General features: G+C 37.2%; 1 protein-coding gene across 1 annotated transcript in view; it reads left to right on the top strand.

Annotated features, from left to right (window-relative positions):
* Nucleotides 1-21,541, top strand: part of DNAH11 (dynein axonemal heavy chain 11) — a 160,717-nt gene that overhangs the window by 61,467 nt on the left and 77,709 nt on the right. Inside the window, exons 39-50 of the mRNA XM_063303749.1 lie at nucleotides 957-1,034; nucleotides 2,023-2,155; nucleotides 4,113-4,240; nucleotides 6,788-6,936; nucleotides 7,962-8,112; nucleotides 10,422-10,553; nucleotides 11,599-11,772; nucleotides 12,588-12,792; nucleotides 18,002-18,167; nucleotides 18,464-18,566; nucleotides 20,108-20,347; nucleotides 21,192-21,353. Of these exons, the coding sequence (XP_063159819.1) occupies nucleotides 957-1,034; nucleotides 2,023-2,155; nucleotides 4,113-4,240; nucleotides 6,788-6,936; nucleotides 7,962-8,112; nucleotides 10,422-10,553; nucleotides 11,599-11,772; nucleotides 12,588-12,792; nucleotides 18,002-18,167; nucleotides 18,464-18,566; nucleotides 20,108-20,347; nucleotides 21,192-21,353 (1,821 nt within the window). The remainder of the gene's footprint in view (nucleotides 1-956; nucleotides 1,035-2,022; nucleotides 2,156-4,112; nucleotides 4,241-6,787; nucleotides 6,937-7,961; nucleotides 8,113-10,421; nucleotides 10,554-11,598; nucleotides 11,773-12,587; nucleotides 12,793-18,001; nucleotides 18,168-18,463; nucleotides 18,567-20,107; nucleotides 20,348-21,191; nucleotides 21,354-21,541) is intronic.

The following is a 21,541-nucleotide window of genomic DNA, read 5'->3' on the forward strand; positions in this document are numbered from 1 at the left end:
TTAAATAGGCAACAGCGTTGCCCTGCGGGAGGCTCAAGATCTTCCTTATAAAGTTGTTTTGGACTACTTCCAATTGGGCAATGACCTTTCATCTCACCCGCAAATCTCAGCCCCATACAGCGTCTGGGATATCACCTTGCCTTGGAATAATTTAAGTGCAGGGGCTACCAATTGCCCTCCTTTAGAATAGAAAAATGTCAGAATGGCACCTACTGTATGCTGGGCAGTTACTAAGACATTAGATACGTGTACATTCCATAAAAGAGATTTACGAAAGATGATTCCCAGGTATTTAAAGGAGGGACATTGCTCTATTAGTTGGGCATTAATTGTCCATCTATGTTTAATATTATTTTTGCCAAAAACTACTACCTTAGTTTTATTGTAATTTATCTTCAGGTATGGCTCCACTGAGATGCTCTGCTTGATCTCATGTTTTTTAAAGCCACTTTCCTAATTCAGATTCTTTTATGAATTTCTTTTACTATCCCTTTAAATTTATTTATTTATTTATTTAGTAGCTTTATATAGCCATCCATCTTACGAAGTATGACCCTGGGTGGCATACAAACAGATTAACAATTAAAACCATGCACATTTTGCTGGTGATTTGGCCCTTCCTTCATCTAGCCACTTGGTATTGTGTCAGTTTGGTGTTCCTTCGAAGAGTTCTTTGATTATACTAATGGACGTGTTAGTGCACTCAGTCCAAAAGAAGAGGAGAGGGAGTTTTAGTTTCATTATATGAGGTTCATTCATTTAACTAATTCTGGAGGTAGAACCAGTGAGGACAAATGTATCTTCCGGATGGTCAGTTGAAGGTTATTTGGGCAAAGCAGCATTTTGGTTTCCTGAGTACAAGGGAGAATGTATTACTGTGGGGAAAAAAATTAATGTCTTCTTGGTAATGGGAGGATGAGGGAGAAAAACCCACTAGGTACTTTGTTTTTTTGCAGGTTGTTCAGCTTGAGGAACTGCTGGCCGTGCGTCATTCAGTCTTTGTAGTGGGAAATGCAGGCACAGGAAAAAGCAAGGTACAAAACATATCCACCCTAATTTGAACTATTATTTCTTTGAAAATATTATTTTTCAGGCAAAGTGGAAAAACATCATTTGTTTTCACTTCAGCTAAGCCCATCAGTACTTTTGCAGTAATTTCACATTAATGTGAAATTTCCATGGTTAAATGTTGTTATGATCAAGCTAATCATGATGAGAAAGTGATATTTGGGATTCAGGCTGTATAGGGATTAATCAAATCAAATAACGATTTCTTGGGGGAAAAGAATCCTTCTAACATCTTTTGGTGCAAGAAAGAGAGCATCTTATGGGCTGCCTTTTGTAAGGCATTGAAGACCTGGCTCTTGCCCCAGGCATTGGACCAGAAGGTTAGATAAGCCTGTTCTACGTGGTTTATATGATTATTTGATATAATCATATAAACTTTATTAGTTATGGATATATATATATATATATATATACACACACACAGACACACACACACACACACACACAGATATATATATATACACACACAGATATACATACATACACACACACATATATAAACTGCATATATATACTATAGCATAGTTTAATTGCTGTTTTTATTGTATTGTTGATTTTTAGGTGGTTGTTAGCTGCCCAGGGTTGCGTGGTGAATGGCCATATAAAATGAATGAATAAATGAAAAAGACAAGGGCAGGTCTGGGGTAAAATTGTTAACAATTTAGCGGGGCTTTTTAGGGGAAGTGAAAGCAAATGTGAATGCAGAAGACCCATGAGAAAAACTAGAAGATATAGAATTATAATCCTATAATTCTAGATTTGTGGGGACAAGTTTTATAAGATCTGTTATGATGCTTAATGTTTGTTGAAGTCCTTCAAAGATGGCCTCTGAAATTGGCTGCAAAAATCAAAACACAGTACCTAAGATTTCATAAAAATGTTCAATATTTACATTAAAAAGAGCACCCTAACCCCAAATAAAAAGTTCAGCTTTCTTTTATTGCTATTCAACAGGTTCTGAAAACACTGAATAAGACCTATATGAACATGAAGCAGAAGCCTGTTTGGAATGATTTGAACCCCAAGGCTGTGACTACTGATGAGCTGTTTGGGTTCATACATCATGCTACTAGAGAATGGAAAGATGGCAAGTGAAATATATGATTATACTATTTATTATTGTGATTTTTATATCAGCTTCCCCAGCCTGATGACCTCTAGCTGTATTTGGACACAGCTACCCTTAACTACCAGCCAGTACAGCCAGTGATATGTTGGGTAAAAACTCTGGGAGTTGCAATTCCAGCACCTTTTTAAGTCCTGTTGTTTCTATCTTTCTCCACAATATTTGAAACCATGCCTAGATGAATAGAGTTACACTACTCTCTTACAAAGGAGGGGGAATCTGTGCCATCAAGGCTGTCTCCAAACCCATATTTTGGTCCAATATGATTAGGCTGACCATACGTCCCATTTTGAACGGGACAGTCCCATTTTTTTAACATTTCCAGACCGTCCCGTCGTTTTAATGTAAATGTCCATTTTGTCCTGTTTTCTCAAAAACCTTACTTAAAAATTTGAAAGTTCCTGCGAACCTGTCAGAATGCAGTCTGACTTTGGGTGGAAGGAGGGGGAGCTCAGCAGAAATGGCGGGGAAAAAGCCGCAGAGCTCAACCGGCGGGAAACCTAAAAAGAAAAAAACAGGATCAGCTGATAGGCGGTGATCAAAGGGCGAGCCATTGGCTCCTGCCTTGAAACGGCAGGAAGAAAAGAATGTAAAAGCACAGAGGAGGAACGGCTTGTTGGGGACAACCGTTCACTAGACTCTCCAGCCCAGTCTTGCCTGTCGCAAACGAAGGAATCTGAAGATTCCCAGCCCGAGAAAACCGGAGAGGTTCCTGCCTGCTGATCCAGCCCATCGCCCAGCCCTGCCCCATTTTGCCATCCCAGTGTCCCATTTTTAACCCCGTCCCATTTTGCCATCCCAGTGTCCCCTTTTTGTCTCAAGGAAACATGGTCAGCCTAAACATGATTCCAGTTAGTGCAAATCAGTGAAATAATGTCCATGTTTTCAAGATGTGAAACCCATAAACATTCAACATTAAATATAAATATTTAAAAATAAATATAAAATATAAAAAAACCTTCTCCCCAAATCCAGGAAACAAAAACCAGAAAATCCTGGGGCTGCATATTTTGCATCATCAGCTTGCCCATTGCAACCCTTGGGCTTTTCCCAAAATATTACGTTTAGATACCAAACACCCAAAAATTGTTCTGCCAAGACACACACAGCCAGGCTACACAGGATAACTGCCAGGATACAGATTTCTGAAAGCTGTAGTGTTTCCCACTACAAATGAATAGAGGACTATGCTTCAGTATTTTCTCTGTAAAGAAAAGCCAAATTACCCTTGTGTACATAAGGAGTAAATTCTTAAAAGAATTCAGTCCATGACACACTATTTTTCTATTTGCCAGTTTTTAAATCTTCATCTATATCCATCAATCATCTAGACAAAAAAGTCATAAGCAAAGCATTATTTGAAACTAACTAGAACAATAATAACATCAGCATAGAGAAAACAGTTACTATTTTCTGTTTAATGTCTATAGATGATGCTACAGATAAAATCCTCTTTCAGATGGTGCATCTGAAGATTACCTATCACTGAATACTTCATACAAGAGAATATGGTCTTTTAAATATGTTAGTCTGAAATGTTTATTCTTCATGTATAGATCATTAGATTTCATACTTGCTACCTTCTGCATATTCTCCATATATTCTTTCCTTGATGCCAGAGCATTATCTAAATGTATCCACATGCCAATACAACCTCATTGTATTGTGGTACACAGCTAGAGAGCAGATAAAATTTTCTTTCAGCCACCACAGAATTACTTAAACTAAACACACAGGGATTCAATTTTTGGTCTTGCCCTCCAAGTTAAGTGTATGTTTGGAACAAGCCTTTAAGAAAACTTATGTGCGTGCATGAAAATCCTTGGGTGCATTGTCAGATTCTCTTGCATTCAAGATAGAAACTTGTTTTTCATCACTGAAATATTATTATCAAAACCTATTTACATCTATTTTTCAGGACTCTTCTCCTCTCTTTTGAGAGAGCAAGCTAATATGAGCCATAATTGGCCAAAATGGATTGTCTTAGATGGGGACATAGATCCTATGTGGATTGAATCACTCAATACTGTTATGGATGATAACAAGGTGAGCACAAGAAAAGGAATTTTCATTTTTTTTCTTTAATATTTGTTTTGTCCTGTTAAATGCTTTCAGTATATGACTGAGGTCCAATGAAACTTTCTTGTTCTCTTCTATGAGGTACCAGAATAGCCAATTAGAACTCCTTTTCTTCTTTTGAAGCAAAATGGTTTCTCATTACATTGAAACTTGAGTAACTGCAGCTTTTAGAAACTCAATTTTGTTACTGAGTTTTGAGGAATTAGGAATTCTATGTTTCCTTATTCTGCATAGATGACTAAGCTGAGGTAAATCGAGTCTGGGTTTTATGAGTTTGGAGGTAACTGGAAACTGAGCTTGTTAACTGACCTTGTTAACATTAATTTCTGTCATTAAAGAGTCTTCTAGTACTGGTACTTGTCAGAGAAGGGAATGGAGAGGTACATAAGTCCAAATCTTCTTATAATTTGTTGAATTAGTGGAAATTCAGGATTTTCTATAACTTTGAAATTGATCCTTCTTTAAAAAATTATTAAAGATTATAATTGCAAGAGTAAAAAGTAATCCGAACTAAAAGAAAGGAAAGTAGAAAGAAAGAGTAAAAATGCAAAGGAAAAGAAAAAATGTAGAGAATAGAAAGTAAAAAAGTAAGAATATAATAAAGAAAAAGAAAAGAAATATATAAAGAAGTGACTTCCAACCTTCATCACAACAAGTATAAACAATTTTAGTAACTTTTCACCTCCTCTTAATTTACAACCAATAATCTCTTCATCCCATGTCCCATCTCATATCTGTAAACAAATCCATAAAGCATCATCATTTCAGTCCTGGTGTCAGCAAATGTCCATTATGGGTTGCCAGAAATAACAACATATCTATTTTAACCTTAATCAAATAAATCAACTTCATGATCCTTCCTTTTACTTGTAACAATCTTAATCTTTAGTCCATTCAAGGAATGTCATAGAACTTAATTTCTTTTCATTTCTTTTTTGCCCCTTTTCACAAGATTCATCCAAGCTTTAACAAACCTCTTTTGTAAATCCAATATAAAAGAATTATCCAGGTCACTCTCTTGGCTTATTATTTGTAATTCCCTTTTGATTTTTAAAGCATCAACCAATTTCTTTTGTATGTTCAAGGAGAACCTTGTAGCCTGTCATTTGTAGATCTGCTTTCAGTGTCAACAGTGTCTCTGTCTTGTTAGATAAAACTTGTTCCTTTTCTGCCATTTCTTCCAAAACATCTTTTGGACACAGTCTATCCATAGAAGCAACATCGCTATTGACATTGTGGATATTAACTTCTGATTCCATTTTTGAAAAGTGTCCTTCAATATTTACAGTGTTAGAATATTTTGTGTCATTCTGTAGCTGTTAATCAGGTTTATGTATACTTCTCCTTTAATTAAAATCTTTAGTTCTGCCTAGTGTCCAATTTTTAAAATGGTTTTGCTGCTTTTGTCTTAGAAAAAAATCAAAACAGTCCACTTTCCCATGGGAAAGATTCTTTATAATTAATTCCAAAATCTTACTTCAAATTTATCTGGACCTTTAATTCATTTATAACTTTCTAAAATCAAATTCTTAACTAGCTTTTTGCTATTTATTTCAAATTTTTAAATTCTTAAGCTTGTAGTTAAATTTTTCTTTCATTAAGGATTGAAGGCAGACTCACCCAGTGTTTTCAAACTTGTCGATCCACAGGTCTCTAATCAATGAAATGTAATTAACAAGCAATTTCCTAATGTGATTAGAAAAGGAATATGCAAACTTAGTGTCCTTTTAAAGGTGCCGACCACAGTTTGAGCAAGATGGCTATTCCCTCTGTGCTCAAAACCTGCTGGAGACTGCTATCATGCAGTCTCCTCATGAGAAACAACTCTCTGGAGCACTGGTGGGCGATCTCCCATCCTCTTTGTCCAGAGAGGAATTATCGAAGAGCCAGTCTACTCACTGGCTCTTTGTTCTTCGCCACGGTTGTCGGCTCCACTTTTCACAGAGCCATCTTCAGTCTGCCATTTCTTCCTCCAGAAGTCCACTTCAAAATTGATCAAGAATCTGTGATCAAGAGCACTCCAGAGGTTTAATGCTTCAGCTCCTATTCATCTTAACCAATATAACCAAAGGCAAGAGATTATGGGAGTGATAATCTAAAGCATCTGAAGAACACCAGATTACTTATTGCTGGTGTAGATCTATATGCATAGAGAAAATATCTTTTACATAAATTGGAACTCTTGTATTTGGGGATCAGCAATTTTTAAATTAAGAGATTACAAACCATGTACAAATAATTTTGTTTTCTGAAGTATTTAATCAGAACCTTAAATATGAGCTTCTGCTGTATCCTTCCCTTAGAAGTTGATAACGTTCTTTTTTTAATTGATTGTGGCTTTGTGTGTTCCAAAATATAAAAAAAATATTTACTATATGAACCTCAAGATGTATTATAATGGATCCTTAAACATGAACTGAGCTCTATAAAATAGCAATTTTCTGATCACTATAAAAATGAATGCAGTGGGTTTTTACTGTGAGAGTAACATTATCCTGTTCTGCACATTGGTAGGTGCTGACTCTTGCCAGCAATGAACGGGTCCCTCTGACTCCATCAATGCGACTGCTGTTTGAAATACACCATTTGAAAACAGCCACCCCTGCTACAGTGTCAAGAGCGGGCATTCTGTATGTAAATCCACAGGATCTTGGTTGGAATCCGTACGTAATCTTTATGGACTTATTCTTGCAGAAGAGCTTTTCATTTCAGTATGAAATACACAATGTCACCAAATTACAAGCCTAAGGCAATTGTCATCCAAAATGTTTTTTGGTTCTCCTTTCTTCTGGCCTGTTTCTGCTTCTCTGATCAATGTTGTTGTTACACATTATAAGATATATTTTTAAATTGACATAATTTTATACTGTTGTGTTAGTCACCTTGAAGCTTTTTATTTGAAAAGATTATAAATATATCATCAGATTAAATTATTTGTATTTATTTAATTAACCTAATTTAATTCATGAATTCACCTTGTGCTGCCTGGGATTTTCTTTAAAACATGTTCCAGTATTATTGGAAAGCAGAAATTTCTTCAATAATATTGTTTGATTACTGAAACACTCAAAGGCAGACTGGAGACATTTGAAATTTTGAGACCATGTCAGAGATGCTTTAATAAAATTGCAGTCATAGAAGGGCTTATAAATTCACAAAATTGTTCCTGTGCTGAGTGTGAGGAAACTTGCCATCATCCTTTCTAATCTTCCAGGACCCTGCCTGCCACTTCTCAGATGACCTTTGCCTTTTGTCTGGGCAGATGAACAAAGCACCTTATTGCAGCCAATGTTTTTGTTTTCCTCAGTTCTAAAGTCTGGCATTTTGTTTTGCAGCATGCCAACTTTCCATTAACTTTTTTTTTGTTTCAACTAAAATCATTGTTTGAAAAATTAAGTCAGAAAGACACTGATGGACACCCAAGGAGACACCTGTGAATACAATATTGCTGAGCCTTAAAGTATTCAGACAGGGATTACAGCTAGTGCTTTAGAAAACAGATGGTGTTAGTCTGGGCCCAAAGGCTGGCTTGCTTATCTACCTACCTACCTACTTACCTACCTATCAAATTTATCAATAAGCTAATTGAACAAATGCCCTTGTGCCTTCCTAACATGGAAAATTGTTGCTAGCTTCTGTATTGTGACACACAGGTCTTTGGAGAAATCCCTGGGTTTTTCTTTTCCAGATATGTTGCAAGCTGGATAGAATCAAGAAGAGATCAATCTGAAAAAGCAAATTTGACCATTCTCTTTGATAAATACATTCCTCCATGTTTGGATCAACTCAGAACAAACTTTAAAACTATAATTCCCATCTCTGAGAATAGCATGGTGCAGGTATGACTTTAATTGTGCAAACATTTATTATTTACATTTATTTCATTTATAAGAGGTTTATAGAAAAGGGTTCTTTTGTTATAATAACATGCAAAGGATAAAAGAAGCCAAGTCCAAAAGAAAATCCTTGAATATCTATTGACCAATGCTTGTAAAAACACCTGTCTATAAGTCACATTTGGATGTATAATTTATGCATTTCCTTTGCAAAGTTGGCATCAGTTATGCATACAAAACTAGTCCATAAACCACCACCCACAAATATATGGCTGTATGATTTCAGTGGAAATTATTGCATTGTAAATCTGCATCAGATTTAATTAATGTAGTGATACATAGCTAATTAACTAAAATTATCTACAAATAGGGAAGTATTTCTTACTGAGAACTAGCCTATCCTAATGGCTATGGAAAACATGCAATAGAAGACAATCATATTACTGTATGTGTGAAGTAACTTTTTGTGGGAAATTGTAAATGTTTAGAATCAATACAGGCAGAGAGGCAATAAATGTGGCATTCTAAGGAAAAATGTCCCCATCATGATATCCACCTGAAGAGTCCAGGTAGCTTCTGGGTTATATTCCTACCCCAGGACTGCCTCTCAAAAGTGGTTATGAGAGGTTTCTGTTTGGCAATACCCATGCCAATGTCCAAGTTATGGGGTCCCACCAGGTTCTTGACTTTCTCTTCTGATGATCAATATTTACATAAAACCTTTGGAGTGGTAATCCAGAGATTTAGGATTTGGTGTCTTGAATCAAAAGAAGTCATGCAAATCATTGACAGTTCTCCTGAGGAAGTGATGAATGGAATGAGGGGCAGCAAACTAAAACTGAATTCAGATAACGTGGGGTACCATGGATAAATGGTTCTCAAGCCCAGGATGGCAGACTACTAGGGTAATGTGCGGTTTCTCTCTGATTCCAGTCTGTCTTGAGAGATATAGATGGTGTTAAAGACAAGTTTCAGTTGGCAAATATTGCTTCTTCCAATTCCTTTCAACTCATGTACTAAGATCAGCTGGAGGTCCTACCTGTGATGCAGTGCATAGGGTGGTAGCAAGGAGTAGATCTCCTCAGCAGCAGTGCCCCACTTATCACTCTCTTTCAAGGGAAATATATTGATCCCCATGTTTTCTTCTTTTAGAAAATATGTCTGTTCACCTAGGCATTTGAAGGACAAAAGCTGCTTCAAGACCAGAGTGCCTTTCAGAATGCTTCTGAATTTATTTACTAACTTTCTGATATTTTAGGATAGTTGGTTTTATTGGGGGTGGGGTGGTAATTTTTATATAACAGTGTTTTTATTGTTCTTTTGTATAGTATTTGGCTCCTCTGGAAGGCAGAATGATATAAAAATACATTGTTGTTGTTGTTACCCATGATTTATAGCACCCATGTATTGTTTTTTCAGACTATATTGGGGAAATAAAACCCTTATTATGCTATACATAGTATTACAATCAAGATGAATGACACAATTGTACCATTGTGGAACCAAATGGTAGACCACATGCTTTGCATGATGATTTCAAAAAGAGTCCTACATGGAATTTCTGAGCTGGTTCTCTGTTAGTGTTCATCAGGTGTACGGATTTTTTTTTCTTTCTGTTGGGAATAATGTTCTCTGGACATAAATCAGGGCCAGGAAATTTTTTGTAGACAGACTGCATTAAAAAAAAAAAGGTGGGGTCTGAGGGCCTCAGTATCATTATGCAAGAGTGACATCATTAGAAAGTGAGGAACTGCAATTTTACATATGAAGTGTTGGAGTTTGGAATTTTAAACAAAATAGAGTTATCCTACTTGAAGTGTAGCAGGGAAATGGGCTGTGACGAAATTTAAAATATAAATAAATAAATAAAATAAGTGTAACATACCCATTTGTGTTTTGGAAAAAGAACAATTGTACTGCAAAAAATTAGCAAATTACTACTGAATTCAGTGACACAATCTTAGAAGGATCCATAACCACGAAAATGGAACTAGAAGGCCACAAGATTGCACACCTACGGTATGATGTCAGGATCTTTATGCTGTCATTCTCACTCTCTCTCTGCTTTTCATTCCTTCATGCTGAGCGCCTTGCCAGGGGAAAAGAAGAAGACCAATAACTTTTGCCTGAAATTAGTCTGAATGCTGCATGAAATTAAGCTCAATAATCCACCTTGTTATAGAATAATTTCTTCTTTCATAGGACATTTGCCATCCATAACAGTACTGAGTGACTCAGTCCACATAAAATCTATGTCCCCATCTAAGGTAACCCATTTAATGTTTTGCATTTTCCTTTGTTCTTTTTGGTAGACTCTTTGTACTCTCCTTGACTGTTTACTGACCCCTGAAAATTTGACTCCTGATGGACCTAGAGACCTGTGTGAAATGTATTTTGCCTTTGCCTGTGTGTGGGCATTTGGTGGGGCTCTATTTCAAGACCAGGTAGGCAGAAATCAGCTTATTTAAATTCTAAAGTTTGGGGGTTTATTCAGATAAGCTGACCGTTCTTGATAGATGGTCTTTCACCTGTGTGATAAAAACACAGTCAACAGAGTCGGTAAAAGAGGCTGAATGAAATAAAGGGATTAAATGTCTTGTTTAATTAAGGACAGTCCCCACGTCAGAGATAATATTACCAATTTATGAGTGGATCATGAGCCTGCTAGAAATGCTAAATAGAATTGAATGGGCTCGTATATTCCTCATATATCTTGGCTATAAGATGAAGAGAAATAAATTAACACAATCAAGGCCATAAGTCAAGCAAGATATTTGTAGGATTAGAATGGAGATAAACTGGCATCATATATATATATATAAGATAGAGGGTTGTGGAGGAAATAACACAGATTAAGTCTTTATCCAGCACGTTGGCTTTGAAGGATAAAAGGTGGATGAATATAATACCTGCAGCTGCTTGAAGGAAATCCAGGCTGAAACTACATTTGCAGCCCTATATGGTCTAAAACACCTTTTTTTCCTTTGAATGTGAAGTGTTGCATAGACCAAATACAGGTGTTTATGTAGAAAGTTGTGTGATGCTATACCATTTCACCAGTACTACTATGCCCTTTTTTATTGAAAACAGAAAAACAGAAGTAATCAAATATGTATGCTGTGTATCACAAAAGATATACATAATAATTTTCAAAAATTATTAGGAGAGATATATTCAATGATTTTTTTCCTTATTCCCTTGAGAAATTCTCATGATTGGTAAAATGATGTAAAAAGGGAATTTAAGAAAACCCAAGTAACAGATTTAGATTGTTTGGTAACTGATTTAGATTTATAAGGATAAAATCATCTAAAGGGGTTCTCCCCAGTAGAAATATTTTCCTATTTTGAAGCAATGAAAGTGCTTAATAGTATATAATTTGATTTTTTTCACAATATTGATCTATGTTCCTAGAGAATGTACACTGAATAGTTAAATGGTTGTACCGTATAATATATACAATTAGGTAACATAATTAATGTTTTATAGCTTTACAGTTACCAAGCTGAATTCAGCCGGTGGTGGCTTAAAGAGGTGAAATCTGTGAAGTTTCCATCTCATGGTACAATATTTGACTATTATCTTGACCCCAAAACTAAGAAATTTTCCCCTTGGAGTGATAAAATTAGCAGTTTTGTCATGGATCCAGATACACCCTTGCAGGTAATTTTGTTTATTGATAGAAATATGAGATGAATGTAAGGAATTTTAGATTCTACCCTATTTTCATTTTTTCCCAAAAATATTCCTTTTTTAAAATCTGTATACACATACAGTGTTGCTTTTATAAGCCATGTTTTAAGCCCAACAGCCAGAGAAGGTAATGAATGGAAACCAATTATGGTGGGGACTCTTAATAGTTTCATTTCTTTACAAGGATATTGTGAAGTAAGTTCACAGAACTACATTTTTAGAGACCTAAATCAAAGTTTCTAATTTCTTTCTCATGGAAGGAGTTATAGCAGGAAGGGAAGGAGACACATAAGGCCAAAACTGACTTAGACACATTTCTGCAATAATAAATTATTGCTTTATGCTGCATACAAATATAGCCAGTGTGAATTATCATCAGCTATTATTGTACAATTTTTCAGTACACGATCTCATTACATTTTGCCAAAATCAATATTAACATAAGTTAGTTTAACTTGATAAAAGGCTTATGTTCTAAAATGCAATGAGTCTTTATTATTATTCGCTGTTGGAAACTTTATAATTGTTTTCCATATAATAGCCATTGAAGTAAAAGAATACCATATTGGAATGGCCCAAAATTAGATGATACTTTTCTACAGGGTTCAGCAAGGGACACTATGTTGATGCTTAGTAGGAAGCAACATTATATTTAAATTCCATAGTTTTTGTTCTAATGCTCAGACAGAGCTTTACATATTAAAGATGTTACATTTTAATTGTACATGTTGACATAAATGTGCAGACTGGCTGCCCTGGTTTGTGTGTTTGTATGTGTGTTTTAGGCAGTGCTTGTTCACACATCTGAGACCACATGTCTTAAATACTTTGTGGAATTGCTATTGGAAAAAAGCAAGCCAGTGATGCTGGTTGGAAACGCTGGAGTAGGGAAAACAATGCTTATTGGGAAATGCCTTGCCAGCCTTTCAGAAGAATTTATGGTCTCAAAAGTTCCATTCAACTATTACACCACTTCAGCAACGTTACAAAGTAAGCTCCTCCATTGATATATTTTTTTAAATCAGACATGAATGAAAACCAAAGTTAGGAGTTATATTTTGGCTGCTCTTCTAAAGGAAGGAGGAATGGTGGCAGCAGGCCAACCCTGAGAAACTACATTCCACAGCTTTGGAGCAGGGAGTGAGAAGCTCTCTACAGCACGCCAGATGAGGAAGGCTCTGGCAATGGAGACATCTTCAGACATCCTAAGTAGTTTAAGGCTTAATAACAATGCTTTAAATTATGCCTGATAAACAAATGGCAATCACTGCAGCACTTCCACTCCAGGCATTCTGTTCTCTGTAATTTCATTCGTTGGCAGTCTAGCTGTCATATTTTGTTCTAGTTACAACATCTAAATACTTTTCAAGTGTAGTCCTACATAGAGCTCAAGGATATAATGATATATCCCCTGCTTATTATGTACTGCAGGTCATTGTTGCTATCAGTAAAATAAATGGTTGCAGGGAATATTGGGATGGAAATGGAACGGATCCTTCTCCAACACAGAACACTGGTGCTGAATTGTAACCATACTTAATTTATTCAAGTTGTTCTTGTTTGCAAAAATGAACAGCAAACACATGTATAAACACGTTCCTTTCTTTTTCAAGCATCCTCTTTTGGAATTATAGCAAATGTTTTAACTTCTCAGGAAGAAAATTAATGCATTTTGTTAACTTAAATTATAGCACACCTTATACTCACACTCTTGTAATATGTTTCTGGAATGTTTTATTTTTCCTTAGATTACACACAAAGGGCACAGCTAAAAAATGTTTCAGGAGCACAAAATTGCAAACTAGTTAATGCCATTTTGGAGAACTATAATTCAAGACTTAATATTTTAAAATCTGCCCATAAGGTCACTGAACTCATTTGATGTGCCTGCTGTTTTAATAAGATTATTATTGCATACTGAACACATGCTATGTATATATAAAAACATGTACCCAATTTTAGTATTAGGACAGTGATAACCTTGAATAAAGCTCATGAAAGGATTTTTTTTCCCTGGCTGAAATCAGAGTGAGATATCCTTGGTATAAGTGGTGTATGTGAGAGATGAGTGGAGGTGGGGGGAAACAGAGAAAGAGGGAGGAAAAAACAAACTGTGAAGAAGGATGTTAAGTATGTTAATGTTTACCTGTTCTTAAGGAAAATAATAACATTTCTGCTCTAACAAATAATCAGCAAACAATTTACAATTCATTCAAATTACATTACAATTATGTTTCAACTAATGATTATGCCTTCAGCAAAGGATCGTTACCTTGTCGTGGTGCTGGAGCTTGAGCACCTCAATGATGCCATGAGCTAAACCGTGAAGGGCCACCCAAGACGGGAAGGTCATGACAGAGAGGTCAGACTAAATGCGATCCCTGGGGAAGGTAATGGCAACCCACCTCAGTATTCTTGCCGTGAAAACTAAATGGATCAGTACAACCAGAGATATGTCGGTATACTATCGGAAGATGAGACCCCCAGGTCGGAAGATGGTCAAAATGCTACTGGGGAGGAACAGAGGATGAGCTCAACTAGCCCCAGACGTGATGACGCAGCTAGCTCAAAGCCGAAAGGACGGCTAGCGGCCGACGGTGCTGGTGGTGAACGGCGAATCCGATGTTCTAAGGATCAACACACCATCGGAACCTGGAATGTAAGATCTATGAGCCAGGGCAAATTGGATGTGGTTATTGGTGAGATGTCAAGATTAAAGATAGACATTCTGGGCGTCAGTGAACTGAAATGGACTGGAATGGGCCACTTCACATCAAATGACCACCAGATCTACTACTGCGGACAAGAGGACCACAGAAGAAATGGAGTAGCCTTCATAATTAATAGTAAAGTGGCTAAAGCAGTGCTTGGATACAACCCAAAAAACGACAGAATGATCTCAATTCGAATTCAGGGCAAGCCATCTAACATCACAGTGATCCAAATATACGCCCCAACCACAAATGCTGAAGAAGCTGAAGTAGAGCAGTTCTATGAGGATCTGCAGCACCTACTGGACAACACGCCTAAAAGAGATGTTATTTTCATCACAGGAGACTGGAATGCTAAGGTGGGCAGTCAAATGACACCTCGAATTACAGGTAAGTATGGCCTGGGAGAACAAAACGAAGCAGGACACAGGCTGATAGAATTTTGCCAAGACAATTCACTCTGCATAACAAACACTCTCTTCCAACAACCTAAGAGACGGCTTTATACATGGACTTCACCAGATGGACAACACCGAAATCAGATTGATTACATCCTTTGCAGCCAAAGGTGGCGGACATCTGTACAGTCGGTAAAAACAAGGCCTGGAGCTGACTGTAGTTCAGATCACGAACTTCTTCTTGCACAATTTAGGATCAGACTAAAGAGATTAGGGAAGACCCCCAGATCAGCTAGATATGAGCTCACTAATATTCCTAAGGAATATGCAGTGGAGGTGAAGAATAGATTTAAGGGACTGGACTTAGTAGATAGGGTCCCGGAAGAACTCTGGACAGAAGTTGGCAGCATTGTTCAGGAGGCGGCAACAAAATACATCCCAAAGAAAGAGAAAACCAAGAAGGCAAAATGGCTGTCTGCTGAGACACTAGAAGTAGCCCAAGAAAGAAGGAAAGCAAAAGGCAACAGTGATAGGGGGAGATATGCCCAATTAAATGCAAAATTCCAGAGGTTAGCCAGAAGAGATAAGGAATTATTTTTAAACAAGCAATGCGCGGAAGTGGAAGAAGACAATAGAATAGGAAGGACAAGAGACCTCTTCCAGAAAATTAGAAACATTGGAGGTAAATTCCAGGCCAAAATGGGTATGATCAAAAACAAAGATGGCAAGGACCTAACAGAAGAAGAAGAGATCAAGAAAAGGTGGCAAGAATATACAGAAAACCTGTATAGGAAGGATAACAATATCGGGGATAGCTTTGACGGTGTGGTCGGTGAGCTAGAGCCAGACATCCTAAAGAGTGAGGTTGAGTGGGCCTTAAGAAGCATTGCTAATAACAAGGCAACAGGAGACGACGGCATCCCAGCTGAACTGTTCAAAATCTTGCAAGATGATGCTGTCAAGGTAATGCATGCTATATGCCAGCAAATTTGGAAAACACAAGAATGGCCATCAGACTGGAAAAAATCAACTTATATCCCCATACCAAAAAAGGGAAACACTAAAGAATGTTCAAACTATCGAACAGTGGCACTCATTTCACATGCCAGTAAGGTAATGCTCAAGATCCTGCAAGGTAGACTTCAGCAGTTCATGGAGCGAGAATTGCCAGATGTACAAGCTGGGTTTAGAAAAGGCAGAGGAACTAGAGACCAAATTGCCAATATCCGCTGGATAATGGAAAAAGCCAGGGAGTTTCAGAAAAACATCTATTTCTGTTTTATTGACTATTCTAAAGCCTTTGACTGTGTGGACCATAACAAATTGTGGCAAGTTCTTAGTGGTATGGGGATACCAAGTCATCTTGTCTGCCTCCTGAAGAATCTGTATAACGACCAAGTAGCAACAGTAAGAACAGACCACGGAACAACAGACTGGTTTAAGATTGGGAAAGGAGTACGGCAGGGCTGTATACTCTCACCCTACCTATTCAACTTGTATGCAGAACACATCATGCGACAAGCTGGCCTTGAGGAATCCAAGGCTGGAGTTAAAATCTCTGGAAGAAACATTAACAATCTCAGATATGCAGATGATACCACTTTGATGACTGAAAGTGAAGAGGAACTGAGGAGCCTTATGATGAAGGTGAAAGAAGAAAGTGCAAAAGCTGGTTTGCAGCTAAACCTGAAAAAAACCAAGATTATGGCAAGCAGCTTGATTGATAACTGGCAAATAGAGGGAGAAAATGTAGAAGCAGTGAAAGACTTTGTATTCCTAGGTGCAAAGATTACTGCAGATGCTGACTGCAGTCAGGAAATCAGAAGACGCTTAATCCTTGGAAGAAGAGCAATGACAAATCTCGATAAAATAGTTAAGAGCAGAGACATCACACTGACAACAAAGGCCCGCATAGTTAAAGCAATGGTGTTCCCTGTAGTAACATATGGCTGCGAGAGCTGGACCATAAGGAAGGCTGAGCGAAGGAAGATCGATGCTTTTGAACTGTGGTGTTGGAGGAAAATTCTGAGAGTGCCTTGGACTGCAAGAAGATCCAACCAGTCCATCCTCCAGGAAATAAAGCCAGACTGCTCACTTGAGGGAATGATATTAAAGGCAAAACTGAAATACTTTGGCCACATCATGAGAAGACAGGACACCCTGGAGAAGATGCTGATGCTGGGGAGAGTGGAAGGCAAAAGGAAGAGGGGCCGACCAAGGGCAAGATGGATGGATGATATTCTAGAGGTGACGGACTCGTCCCTGGGGGAGCTGGGGGTATTGACGACCGACAGGAAGCTCTGGCGTGGGCTGGTCCATGAAGTCACGAAGAGTCGGAAGCGACTAAACGAATAAACAACAAATGATTATGCTTTAAAATAATTTGTTTCTGGTAATAAATAAATGTCAGTCATTGTTTTTTCACAGGTTCAAACAACTAGTAACTTTTGTTGCTGATAAAGTGCCTTTTTAAGGAAAATGCATTTTTATGAAGGTTAAGGACTGCTATTCTGCACAAGCCAGAAATGAGAACCGCATGGAGAGGAAGCTCCCACTCGGTAGCGCAGTTTATGTCCAGTGCAAGTTCTGTCTAGGTCAACATCTTACAGGACAGCAAGTCCCCAGTTTAAGAACATCCCGGTTGACAGATGACACCTAGTTAAGAACGGACTTGAGATGGAATGCGTCCCTGAAGGGGGGTGATGTGGTGGATTTCGGAACTGCCGCTAGCTCTCAGGGAGGAGGGAGCACATTTCAGGGAGATAAGAGGATTCTTGGTAGTCCGGGGGCTTTTGGAGGGGGAAACACTTCCACTCTGTGCAAAGGATGAAGAAAGCACGGTTGCGTAACAAGAGCAACTTAATCCAAGAACAATATCCTCTTCTATTTTGGTACTAAGTTACTTGGTCATTTGGTAGCCTGAGCACTTTTTCCCATGAAAATTGTTTGTGTGCCTTGAGTGTTCTTGTTGAAAAGCTACTCTGTATATTTTTCAATAGAAAAGCAGGATATAAATGTATTAAATAATTACATTTTAATTATAAAGCTAATTTATATTATTAAATAATTATGCACCATAATACATTGTAGGGATTCTTGAAAAGCCCTTGGAGAAAAAAGCTGGCCGTAACTATGGTCCAGTGGGAAACAAAAAATTGGTTTATTTTATTGATGACCTGAACATGCCAGAAGTTGACGTTTATGGGACAGTTCAGCCTCACACACTGATTCGGCAGCACATAGACTATAGACATTGGTAAGTAATTTTTTTTCATCATTCTGAGCTCAAATATGTGTTCTTATGATGAAAATGCTACTGCAGGTTTGAAGTAACAAGTTTCATTTAAGCTTTTCCATATTTCTAGGAAATTTTAAATATGGCAGTATTTGGTTTCTAAGGATTTAGTATTATTTATGGCTTTGATTACTTTCTAATGGAAGCTGATGGCCATATCTATTGTGTGAGACCAACTTGTTTATCACTTTTGAGGATGTACTCATAGTCATTTTCAGATTAATCATTAATATTTAAAAACACTTTTGTCTCCTTAGGTATGATAGACAGACATTAACAGTGAAAGAAATTAATCAATGTCAGTATGTTGCCTGTATGAATCCAACTGTTGGCAGTTTTACCATCAACCCCCGACTTCAAGTAAGATTACAGATGTCTCCTGTTTGAAGTATATATGCCTAAAATTTATTTCTGTTTGCAGAAGACTTGGCAGATGATTCTTTGGCTTACATAACAATCCCAGTAATGCAAAGAGGCTCTTTGGCCAGCTGGACATAGCTGTCAGTTCTTAATCATGAGGACACCCAAATGAGGGCATGTGTGTTATGATGTTACTATACAAGCTCTGCCCTCCCATTCTTGCATCTTGCAATATCAGCCTGAAAATGTAAGGGCTGAGGCTGGTATCACAACACATGTTTCATTACTTGCTTCCTTTGTCCATCTGCACCAGTAGACACCTATGCTGCTGGAAACTTTTGGAGTTTTGAAAATATGTGATGCATTCCCACAGCCATGGGTGGCTTTGCCCATTCACAAAATAGCTGCTGAAGTGGATGTTGCCAACTGCAAGTGGTCATTCAATGAAAGGCAAACTAAACATGTTTTTCAGAATGATCCTCAAACCTTTTTGTTGTTGTTGTCTTTTGACTTTTTTTTTTTAGGCAAGTGAGTGCATTTTCAGACAAAACAAGGTTTGCAAAAACCATTATTCTTTCTTCTAAGAATGCCTTCAGGGTGAGTATTGGATCTGGAGGCATAATTGGAAGAAACAATAAATGTGGAGCATGTCTGTTTCCACTCAGGTGCAAACTGGAGACTGACAGATGGCAAAGGAAGCTCTGCAGGTATATTAGTATCCACAGCTGCCAACTCATGATTTTTATAACACCTCACAATTTTGTCCCATTTCTATGGGGACAGAGGTGTTTGTAAACATGAGGGTTACCTGAATGGAAGCATGACTGAACAGATAGCCTAATCGAATAGGCTTGCTCTTCTATATTCTACCACTTTAAAACTTGTGATCCAGTGTTGTAACCAGGGGTATCCACTGAGGGGGAGGGTTAGAAAAGTCAAGATTGCAGCTAAAACCATGCAATTAAAGCCCCATCTCTTCCTGAAGTGCAGGTTAAGCTGTATGGGCCATGGAAAGAGTTCAGTTCCCTGACCTAATCCATCATGTTTTACTATAGCATTTTCATGAAGGTACATTTGATTTCTCCTCTTCAAATAAAACTCTCCAGTAGAACTGTAATAAAACAGGTCTAGTTTCTATAAGCAGTTGCGTGTATTCCATGTTTGTTTTAATAGGGTTGTGTTTTTGTACTGCAAAGCTCTGGAAAATAATAGTCTACAAGTGGATCACTTTATGTCCTTAGATAATGGACTAGAACAACAATGTCTCCTTGGATTAGACATCCAACCTTGCAATAAGACAGAGAGCCTTTCTGATAATTTAAGGATACTTGGGCAGCAATACGTAGATTTCTTTTTTTGCTGTTTATTAGAGCAGCATATGAAATCTTTCCCTTAGAAATAGCTCTTTTGTAGGTTTGAAAACTAAATTGCATGAGGATTCTTATGCCAAATGTATCTTACTATTTCCCTTTGTTCACAAGTGTGTTCTCATATAACAATATCACAAAATGCTAAAACTTAATATCTTCTTCATATTTTAGAGGCATTTTGCCGTGTTTGCCATGAACTTTCCCTCCTCTGATACTCTGAGCACTATCTATGGGAAGATACTTGATTTACATTTTCAGCGATATAATTTTAATCCATCTGTATTAAATCATGGCCCTTCTCTGATTCAAGCTGCAATTTGGCTTCACCAGACAATGGTTCAGAGCTTTCTCCCAACAGCTATTAAATTCCATTATATTTTCAACCTTCGAGATCTCTCTAACGTCTTCCAGGTCTGTAATGAGTGATACTCTAATTTGCATGCAAAAATTGAATTTAGTTAATATAATAACAATAAATCAATGTATTGCATTTAAAACAAATGGGATCTTGTTTGAAGACAAGGAGAAATAATAGGTTGTAATGGTAGATAAGCTGTGATTGGAGGGATAGGATAACTGTATAACCATTCTGCTCTTAAAGTCATGGCTGCCATTGCCTTGTCACTTAGAAAGTGTGAGCAAATGACCTCCCACCTTATACAGAGCTTGAGACAGAGATAAATTAGTTTTGTGAAGTTAAACAAAAAATAACAATGTCTGATGTAAAATAAATAAATCACCTATAGGTTCTTATTTAAAACAATGAACATTGCATTTCTTAAAAAAAATTAGTGGAGGAAATCAAGATAACATTGCCAATTGCTGATATCATTAGAATAAGAAGGAGTACTATACATAGGCCTGCAAGTTACCATGTATTCTTAAATGGGCAGAATGAAAATATGTTAAAAAATACAACCCATCCCGAAAGGCTGAACTATTCGTTATTATCTGTAATAAAATATAGTGTCAGAATTTCACTTGGGCCTTGATTCATTTAGGAGTGTCCAAAGAATGTGCCTACTCTCAGCCCTGATAGTATTGCATAATTGCAAAGAAGAAAATTCTTGTGAGTATAAATAAGAATAAAGAGAAGCAGTTCCAAAACAGCTGGGCAAGCAGTGTTGGAAGGTAGGGTTTACATGCAGTTCTCAGTTTAGAAACAAAGCTGTTGATACCAGCTTTACCTACTTTGCGTATCTTGCTGATTGCACGTTATGACTCTTTTAACATACCCTTTCTGTTTCCTTTAAAGGGGATTCTGTTTGCTAAACTGGAGTGTTTGAAGCATCCAAATGATCTGGTTCGTTTGTGGCTTCATGAGTCTTCACGTGTTTATGGAGATAAATTGGTGGAAGAAAAAGATTGCAATTTATTTTATAAAAAGTTGGTAGATACTGCGCATAAATATTTTGAGGTAAACAGCTAATATTTACCTACCACTCATTATTTGAAAATTCTTTTTATCTTCAAGGATCCATGAAAAACAAGTGAAACACAAAGGCAGAGAGAACTGTAATGTAACGTACTACTTTCCTCTATAACCATAAGCACCGAAAAATATATCTGCATGAAATATTACAAGAGACATAGTGATTACTGTTT

The sequence above is a fragment of the Candoia aspera genome, chromosome 4 (genome assembly GCF_035149785.1).
Source record: "Candoia aspera isolate rCanAsp1 chromosome 4, rCanAsp1.hap2, whole genome shotgun sequence".
NCBI lineage: Eukaryota > Metazoa > Chordata > Lepidosauria > Squamata > Boidae > Candoia > Candoia aspera.